The sequence below is a fragment of the Nanorana parkeri genome, unplaced genomic scaffold (genome assembly GCF_000935625.1).
Source record: "Nanorana parkeri isolate BGI_ZX_2015 unplaced genomic scaffold, ASM93562v1 scaffold960, whole genome shotgun sequence".
Classification (NCBI taxonomy): Eukaryota; Metazoa; Chordata; class Amphibia; order Anura; family Dicroglossidae; genus Nanorana; species Nanorana parkeri.
The window spans coordinates 483,380-493,723 of NW_017307228.1; the positions used below are offsets into that span (position 1 = coordinate 483,380).

The 10,344-nt window shown below is 46.1% G+C and overlaps 1 protein-coding gene across 2 annotated transcripts in view; it reads right to left on the reverse strand.

The window, feature by feature from the left end:
• The window catches only part of VAMP7 (vesicle associated membrane protein 7), a 37,546-nt gene that overhangs the window by 22,442 nt on the left and 4,760 nt on the right, over positions 1 to 10,344 (reverse strand). The window contains exons 2-4 of one of the 2 annotated variants that reach the window (XM_018566589.1): positions 4,063 to 4,215; positions 3,348 to 3,405; positions 1,324 to 1,461 (exon numbers count right to left, since the gene is read on the reverse strand). In XM_018566589.1, coding sequence (XP_018422091.1) covers positions 1,324 to 1,461; positions 3,348 to 3,405; positions 4,063 to 4,208 — 342 coding nt within the window. In that variant the 5' untranslated portion in view covers positions 4,209 to 4,215. Of the gene's footprint in view, positions 1 to 1,323; positions 1,462 to 3,347; positions 3,406 to 4,062; positions 4,219 to 10,344 lie in introns of both variants that reach the window. The other variant, XM_018566588.1, reaches the window with a different exon arrangement.

Genomic DNA, 10,344 nt, shown 5'->3' on the forward strand with positions numbered 1-10,344 from the left:
ATCATAATATTTGATATTGCCTTCTTTCCTGTTTCAACCTATGGAAAGATTTACATTTTCACTTTCGTCTCCACACAACACCTCACAATACATCCCAGTTGATTTGCACAACTGAACCAGGGAATAAAAAAAAGTCGGGGACCATTCCCTACTCTACTCCTGCATAAGCCAAGCTCTCCTGGAAGGGGTAGCAAGTGCTTTTTTTTTTTTTTTACTAGGGATGCACCGATACTAGTACTCGTACTTGCTCAAATGCTCCGATACTCACCCGGATACTGGAACTTACGGTCAGAGGGACATTCTCTCTGACCGGCAGTGCCGAGAGGGAGCCAGCTTCCCGGCCAATCAGGAAGCTGGGCAGCGGGTCATAACCCACCTCCCGGCTTCCTCATTGGCTAGAAAGCCGGCTTCACTTGTTGCTAGGCAGCCTGGCTGGTCAGGAAGCCAGGCTGCCTCGCAGTATTCTTTCGATAGAACAGTGGCTTCTCAGGCAATCAGGTAGCCGGGCAGCGGGTCATGACCTGCCACCCGGTTTCCCAATAATCTGTGCCCACGGTACCTTGAGAGCCAGTATCGATATAGGCGAGTACCGAAAGAAAAAAAAAATCTGTATTGGTGCATCCCTATTTTTTACAGTAAGGATAATTCCACTGGCCCGACCAATCTGCCTCCTCTTCCTCCTCTCACCTGAATGAACGCTGCTTCCCCTCCGTGGATCCCCAAGTACGGTCCGTACACTGTATCGCAGCCCTGCACTACGTATTTCAAATTACCCTTGCAAATGGAGAGCATTCACTGGTCAGCAAGGTCATCTGACCATGTTGAGCAATGAGAAGTGCTTCTTGCTAAGAAGTACTTCTCATTGGTCAGCACGGTCACAAGTGCTTCTCATTGGTCAGGTGATCGCGCTGACTAATGAGTGCTTTTTTTTGTAATACATAGTGCAGGGCTGCCATGCTGTGTATGGGGGACCGAGGCTACACCGGCAGCTGAGGAAGGAAAGCAGCAATCATTCAACGCTAAGAGTAGCAGGAGGGGGGAGAGGAAGCAGACTGGTAGGGGCAATTCCATTTTACCAAAGTCGCCGGGGAAAGTGGAATAAACCTTTAACTCTGAAATGAAGGAACTAATTTGTTTTAGTTACACAATACAAAACAGAAGTCAAACTGATCCCTTTGGTAGATTGATAAGGCGTACTCTGTCACTGCCCTTCTCTCTGCATTCATACATTCTCCCGATGAAGTCATTTAATATCGGAAACCAACATTTCATCTTTTATATGAAAGAGCCGAGGGATTTCTCATTCTGTGTCCCGGAACTTACCTGCTGTGCTGACAGAACGCTGGAGAATTCGCTGTTCATGGCGTAAGGAAGTGCAGTCTGTGCTCGGGATCCATAGGTGGTCTGAAACCTCTTCTTAACTTCATTTAAGAAATTAAACGCTCTGGAACGTTCAAAGTCCTGAAATATCACATGGACAAAGTCAGAAACAAAACACGTCGGAGTGTCTGAAAAGTGTCACTCCACACACCCTACAAAAAAAATAAAAATCAGCCTTTCCACATTTCTAGCAGTGCCGTCATACTACAGCTCTCTAATCTCTACGTGTACACCATGAACTGCTGAGCATTTATTTATAAACTTTTAATTTTTTTTATATTTAATTTGTTTTTTATTAAATATTTTTCTTTTTTACTTTACTTTTAGGGGCTTCGGGGAAATATTAGGGGTCTAAACTGATATTTCCCTTTTAAAATAGAAAAAAAAGAGATTGAGAACACAAAGTCCTCTCTTTTTCTGTGTCCCCTGTTATCAATGAACAGGAATCCTCTATGCTGAGTGTTCCTGTTCATTGATAACTTGAGAACAGAGTATGTTTACTATAACTACAATTATGAATAAACAGGAGGTGATGTAGCTCACTTCCCATTCATAATTGAGGATATAGTAACCATACCATGTCTGCTATTATGTACAATACACTCAGCAATCACTGATCGCTGAGTGTGTGTACCTGGCTCTCCTTTCTGACACACGCTGTCACAGGAGGCTGAGCAAGCGTTGTAGGGAAGAGTGCTCAGCCTCCTGTGACATCGCTGTCTCCGCCCCCACACCGCTCTGCCGCACTGTGATAGGCGGCCAAGCAGTGTGGGAGGAGAGACAACGGGCGCTCACAGCGCTCTCCTCCCGCAGAGCTCGGCCGGCTGTCACTGTCTCTCCTCCCAGCTGGGACACAGAGCAGCGCCCAGCGGGGAGGAGAGAAACCTGGGATGTGCCGATGTATCGGCAGGATAATGGCACTTTCGGCATCATGCCAAAAGTGCCATTTTCGGCCGATATATCGGTGCATCCCTCATTTATACACAACATATAAATAACATGACTGTAAATGAAAAAGAAGTCCATTCATCCAACCTGCATTAGAAAAAAGTGTGCATTGTAAAACCTGGACTGAATGTTGTCTTATATGGTATTCATTATATACACAGGTCCTTTACCCAAGTCTACATAAAAGACAATTGCTGCCAAAGCATTAAAGGGACGCTCTAAGGACTAAATTACCTATTCCTGACCCCTTATGGAAAATGCCCACTGCTAACTCTGTGGCCATAAACTGCTCAATTCCACCATCTACACTAAGCAGCTTGGATGGAGGAATCCGGGGCTACTGTATTCTGACACCCGCCGCTGTCAGAATACCTTAGCAGTGGCTGCAGCCGATTGACAAAAGTCAATTGGGGGAAAAAAACAAATCAAGTTTCATGGATCGGGAGAAAGGGCTCCCAAGGGGGTCCCACACTGGGTGAATTTCGGTCGAGTCAGTATGACTTGGCCAAAATGTAACCAGCGTATTGCCAGCTTAAGTTGCCTACTCAGAGTGCAGATGGCAAAGACGAAACTCCCAATCAGCATACTCCCCCCGAGTCAGAGGCTCAACAAGCAGTAAAGCCAGAGGATCAGCACAATGGCCTGATAACTAGGATTCGTTACTCTGATTCCAGTCCAGTGGTGGACCAATCGTAGGAATCAGACAGCCAATGCATGTAAAAATATAACAACCACCACTCTATGAAAACACATAGCCCATAGTTGCTCTAAGAATGGATGGACCATCTACACCAGGCGTGGGCAACTCTGGCCCTTTGGCTGTTGTAGAACTACAAGTCCCATGATGCATTGTAAGACTGACAGTTACATGCATGACTCCCAGAGGCATGCTGGGATTTGTAGTTAAAGCAGAGGGTCTGATCTATGAACTTATAATTGGTCATTCATGGACCTATTCAATACAGTAGTATATTGTCATTGTACATAATGGCTATGAACAGAACGTATAACTAACTCACATCGTCTGTGATGCACAGGTAAATGATTCGGTCCTGACAGATGTAATGGAACAAGTAACTGTGACGGGAGAAGAGGAAAAGACCGTTACTAAAGCATCATCATAGATTTTTACATACAGAATATAAAGAGACAGGTAAGGATATAGTCATGAAACACACATAAAAGGCATCAATATAAATACATGCAAATATAAGCTGTTACCTCTGCCATTTCCCCGTGTACTTTGAGAGATGTCACTGCAGGCCTAAACCAGTGTAAACAATGCCTTGTCTGCATTCAGCCTCTGTAGTTAGCACTGTTCACCCATGCCAGTGCCAGAAGCCATGAATAATGACTTCTATATACTGCACTGCACTCATGAAACCACTGGATAAACAGATCACAAACCGTTTGAGGAAATCAACCCCTGCATACAATTTAGCCCTGGCCATCCTTCTTCCCGGGATCCACTGTGCAATAAGCAGAAAGGGGTCATGGTCACTATCTAGCGTTGCAGAGGTGTGCGAATCACAAAACTTGCTGAACAGAATTCACAGATAGCTTTCATAGGTGTATATTTGGCAGATTAGGTTGCAAGACATCTTGAGGCGTGTTCTTTAAGGAATGGAGAGATGACAGGTTCCCTTTAAATAAAGAATTTTGCTGCAGCTGTACTTTTCTTTGTCCAGTATTATTACCCAAAATGGTCTTCTACTACAGAAAATACCTCCTCACCTGCCATGGGAGTAGGTCAGCTTGTTGTTTTCTGATGGGATCTTTGCCAGGATCTGCTCTGTCACCTCCAGAAAGTTGCCCCCACACCAGGCATGTTTGGCCAAGATGGTGGTTCCTCTTGCAACAACAGAGAACAAGATCGCCATCTCTTCCCTGCTAACAGCAAAACAGACATGTTAGAGGCCGGCCTGATGAGTCTATGATCTGTATGAAGCTCCTCGTTACTCAGAATCAGCATCTACAACATCAAATGTCAATTACTCCCCGAGTGGCTGAGGCCCTGTCATCCTGGATTCCAGAAATGGAAAATGACTGGGACTGAGCCAGATACATACACCCTGCTCAGACAATGACAGAAATGTTAATGATAAATAATAATACACATGTAGGTCACATGCTGGAGTCTAATGGGCCTTCTAGGCTGCAAAAGAAAAATACACTGTCCTTGCAGCAAGTATACATGTAAGGTTACTATTAAAGTTTAAAGGATATCTAATCTAGATGTGGTGACTGTATTAGTTTTATTTTTCACCCTGGGAAATTTTTTCAGCAAGAACAGAAAATACTTGTTGGTCTTGCGAGAAAGGTTATTTTTATTTTCTGTAAACTTCTAATCCCCCCCAAATAGCAGTGGCAGACCTAAGGAACATAGGGCCCTGGTGCAAGATGGCAGAGGGTCTCAGCAGGGGCGCATGGCAGAGGGTCTCACCAGGGGCGGATGGCAGAGGGTCTCACCAGGGGCGGATGGCAGAGGGTCTCACCAGGGGCGGATGGCAGAGGGTCTCACCAGGGGCGGATGGTAGAGGGTCTCACCAGGGGCGGATGGCAGAGGGTTGGCGCTCTATACAGGTGCCGCTGTGGTGCCCCAGAATGCTGCTGAGGTACCCAGGAAGCGGGGTACTGACGTCACATTCCGGCTCCTGGCACCTCTACAGAGCGTTCAAGGGAGCTGTACAAGCAATGCACATATGGATGGAGCTCCATCACAGCACATCAGCCCACACTGGACCCCAGGCTGAGGATCCATTCCAGTTCTCATAAGGTAAGGAGACTGGGTGGACCGTAAAAGAAAAAGAAAAAAAAAATTAGAAACTTTTTTGGAGTGTGTATGTGTGTGTGAGAATGTGTGATTATGTCTAGGGTGGTGTTTGTGTCTGTCAGTGTTTTTAAGGGTTCATACACACTAGTACTGCGCGTTCTGGTGCAGTAGGTGACGCCCAAAACGCACCTCCTGCCACAATCCGATCGCCTGCACCCGTTTAGTAATGCAATGCAGTGCGACTTGGGTCGCGACTTAAAAGGAGAACTATGGGTTTAGGGCTTTTCCCCATAGTTCTCCTAAGGGTAACGGGAGGACACAAACTAGTGTCCTCCCGTCACCCAAAGCTCAGTATACCGCGAGCTACAGCTCACGGTATACTGAGACGCTGCAGCCGGAAAGGATCCCGACAATTATGTTTGGATTCACCCAGCTGCGTAAGTGACAGCTGGCTCTGCCTATCTAGAGGCAGAGCCAGCTGTACCCGCCCCCTCCCCCGTCCGTTCCGCCAGTCAGCACTGGAGGATCGGACAGGGGAGGGGGGAATCCAGTCCCTCCCCTGTCACGGCTCTCTGCTGGCATAGGATCGAGAAGTGAGCGAGCGCTGGTATGTGTTTGCTTACTTCGCTCTACTGCGACAATGAAACTGTCACAGGTCGGCTAGAACTATGAGGCGGAGTGAAAATCACTCACCTCATAGTTCTCCTTTAACCAGTTGAGGGAACTTAAACATGGGGGGGTTACTTTTTTTATTTGTGACTTTTATTTTTTACTTTTTTTGTCTATATAGATTTTTTTTTTACACTTATTGTTATTGCTATTACATAGGGGGATACCATCCCCCTAAAGGAGTGCAGGAAAAAAATGCCGTCTGGCGACGGCAACCCGCGGGTGCGAGTCTGCCGTCCGTCCGTTTTTTCTTAACGGGCGGATGGCAAGAGGTTAATGACCAAGGATAAATGTGGGTCCTGAGGTTTCACAGGTTGAGAACCACTGATTATATACATTATATATAAATCGATATATAGATATATACACTAACTGGCTAGATTATTATGACCACCTGACGTTTGTAGTCAAATTAGCTATAATTTGGCGCTGAAGTTGCTAGAGGGCCAGACCATTATAAATAGGGAAGCAGGTTGTTTACCACGACAGTAGAAGTGATTTGTTTCTGAAGAACCACTCAGTCTATAATCACACAATAAAACAAACAGAGATGTACAAATCCCAGGAGCTCCGTATGCTCCTTACAAATGAAAGCTGCCTCCTAAGTTTTGAGTTTTTCTCCAGTCTAGTCTTGGAGCTGGAAAAGTATCTGTTCATGTACTTGTACGGAGTACGGTACTTGGTATTGGTGCATCCCTACCAAATATCATACCTTCATCCCCCTTCCTTATCTAACCCTGGGCTCAAAATGACCCACAAAAAACTACACACAAACAAAACAAAAAACAAATTTCATGTAGCGGGGAGAAGATTCCCTCGCCCTGTAATAACAGAGCACGCTTGTATGCATAGCAAAGTAATAGTTCAGCAGTATAATTACACTCGTTAGTGGATTGCAGACTGTGAACAATGGCTGTCAAATGTGCTGTGAAGAATTACAGGCAAAACAGTAATTTCCTCGAGGGCCTTGGAGGATGAAGTGCGTTTTCTCCAGAAACTGGAATTTCTCAATGCCTTTTATTGCGACAGGTTAGAAGCGCACGCACCGGTCAGTAAAAGATAAATGAAAGTGTGTATTCAGTGAATATGTAATTGCAGTCATTTCATTCACATTATGGACTTCTTCACACCAGATCCAGACCAATGCGATTTTTTTAATCTGCACCAAAAATGCATATGCAGTAATTCCAATGGTTTCCAATGAGGCTAAAAAAAAAAAAAAAAAATCACACCATTGCGTTCAGTTCCTGGGCGTTTTAAAAAAGTATAGCATGCCGCATTGTTTTTGGTCTGGAATGCACCAAAAAAACATGCAAACTAGGGATGTAGCGATACTTTTCACATACCAGTTGAGATACCAGTGCCGATACTTGGCATTTTCATGAGAACTACCAGGGTTGCAGCGGTTGCAGCTGGGACCTGGATCTGGCGCTCTACCACTGTCCTGAAGGCCCCATTCACACTTGGCGATGCGCGATATCGCATTGGAAAGCATTGAATCGCGACAAAATCCGCTCCAAAAAGCGTCCTGCATTGCCATGCATTGGAGAGCGATATCGCGCGGTAAATAGCCACGATATCGCGGGAATTACCGCGCGATAAATCGCTCAGTGTGAACGGGGCCGAAATCATTAGTCTGTATTGTTTAGAAAAACTGTCACATGACCATAAACATGTATCAGTACTCGTATCTGTGAGGACTTATGCAAGTATCAGTACTTGTAAAAATGGTACAGGAGCTCCGTGTGCTGCTTACAAATGACAGCTGCCTCCCAACTTTTTACATTTTCTCTAGTCTTGGAGCTGGAAAAGTATCTGTACTTGGACCGAGTACGGTACTTGGTATAGGTGCATCCCTAATGCAAACGCATGTAAATGCACCAGAATGTGCTTATAATGCAAGCAAAACCAACTGAGGAAACAAATGCACTGGAATGCATCAAAAATGCGTATACAAACGTTTGCAGAAATGCACCCAGGTCTGGTCTGGACATGGTGTAAGCAAACCCCAACGCTGAGGGCTAGTTCACACCAGAGCTACATCACAACTTTGTGCGTCTGTGTAGCTGCAGTTTGCTGTGTTTTTACCGTGATTTTTAACTTGAAGCTTAAAAGCTTTTGCCTTTCATATCACTTTAGACCAAGAACAGTGGCGGTGGTGTGATTTGCAATGAGCTGATCAAAAATCACACAAAAAAACAAGTCAATGTGAACAATTCCCTGTGTGAACAAGTCCCCCCCGTTCCACCCACCCCTCCCCACACACACACCTGATCTAGATGATTGCTCTGAGTCCCACAGCGCTGTCCGTGGTCTTAGCAGCGACGTCACATTGTGTACAGTAGTCACGGGATCAACCTGTTCTACAGGAATAGAAGATCAGAAGCCACATTCTTCTGTCCCAGCCGTCTTGTGACTGCGCAGCTCTCCTCTACCCTGCTGGGCATTCATCAGTCTAGGTGGATGCCGAGATCCCCTCTGACAATCTGATTTGGACGCACGCACCATCCACACAGCAGACAAACGTTTCAGCAGATGTCAGAAGTAGTGATGAGGCAATCGCTGCGTTTTGTTTACCAACATGAGGAGATTGTGAAACACGACACGGCCTGACCACGTGAACCCAGACAACATTTATATTGTGTTGTCCTTCTGATCCAGGGCTGTAGCTACCATGGGGCGAGTGAGGCCCTCGTCTCAATTGCAGCTGAAAGGGGGCGCAGCCAGGGCCGACCTGGCTGCGCCCCCTCACCCCTGTTGTCATGGCGAGCACAGGGCGCCAGTGGCAACAGGGGCGGGAAGAGGACTCTGTGTCCTCAATCTCTTTTTCTATTTCAAAAAGGGAAATGTCAGGGGTGATATTTCGCCGAAGCCCCAAAAGTAAAATAAATAAATAATAAAAACTAAATACACACACACACACACACACACACACACACAACTAGATAAGTGCAAAGACTAAAAATTAGTTTCAGACAAAATGAACGGAAACTAAAAATGTTTTCATTAGATTCGTCAAACAAAATACATGTTTAGGCCGTTTGGATTTTGCCACCAGCGCATTCTGCGCATGCGCGCCACCATCCTAGAGGCAGGGCGCATGATGTCACATACCGCACAGGTCTGTTGGGGGACACAATTTTCTGTTCTTGCCTCGGGCGCAAAATGAGCCAGCTACGGCTCTGTTCTGATCAATTTCTCTTCCTTGTAATTGCACATCAGTGATGGCTGCCCGCGAGGTCATCTTTACAGAGCACCTTGATTTAAAGCTGAACTCGGAGACAAGCAAATATCACCCTCATACAAGAGTCCTGTGTATTCTTACTTGAATCTTGCTGAGCTTTGTGTATTTCTTCCAGATCTGTGCAGTAATCCAGTGTGAAACTTGGAGCTTCCTGTAATAAAGACCGGTCACTGCTGCTCACTCTCCTTGTGCAGGGTGACCGCTCTTGTCTCCACCCCCTCCTGTAGTTTTCTGCAGGCACTCTGTTGTGGGTGGGATCTGTTGGGCCCCTCCCACAACTCTGCTCTCTCTCCTTGTGCAAGGTAACTGGTCTGGTCTTCACCTCCTCCTGTAGTTTTCTGCAGGCATCCTTTTGTGGGTGGGGTCTGCTGGGCCCCTCCCAAAGCTCTGCTCTCTCTTGTGCAGAGTGACTGGTCTGGTCTCTTTCCCCTCCTGTAGTTTTCTGCAGGCATCCTTTTGTGGGTGGGGTCTGCTGGGCCCCTCCCACAGCTCGGCTCTCTCTTGTGCAGGGTGACTGGTCTGGTCTCTTTCCCCTCCTGTAGTTTTCTGCAGGCATCCTGTTGTGGGTGGGGTCTGCTGGGCCCCTCCCACAGCTCGGCTCTCTCTTGTGACTGGTCTGGTCTCTTTCCCCTCCTGTAGTTTTCGGCAGGCAGTCTGTTGTGGGTGGGGTCTGCTGAGACCCTCCCACAACTCTGCTCTCTGCATAGATTATATGATGATGTCACTGCTACTTTTACAAGGTAATACTTCAGGTTGCAAAAGCATTTGCTGCACACAAAATAGATTTATATCTTTTGAGGCTACTGAATATATTCATCTAATGGCCATCTCCACAATTTGCCCGCCTGTAGCCACACTCCAAGCAGGCCTCCAAAAAGGAGACTCCCCTATTTTGTATGCATTCCCCATGATGCAATAGAGGACCCACAGTTTTTAGGACCGATGGAGATCTATGCGGTTTGTTGTGGTATGTTAACCGTGTGTTGTCACACATTAACGTACGTTGCAGTAAGGCAGCCCATTCACTGCAATGGACTGCCAATGCACCAAAATAGATCTAAAAATCAGACCTGCGCTATTTATTCTGACGCAGGACATGACAGTGCATGCTAGTACATTACTGTGCATTGTGGCACATTGAAAAGCACTGCAACACACCATGGGGCAGAAGTTGCCATATTAAAACATGTATATTAATGTGCATTTCTACAACATATAGGTGTGAATGGGCCCCTGGGTACACAGAGACATGGACTTTACAGTGAATACAAAATCCTATTTTCATTATTGTTCATTGAAGGACACCGTGGAGATCCTAATTCTTTTACTG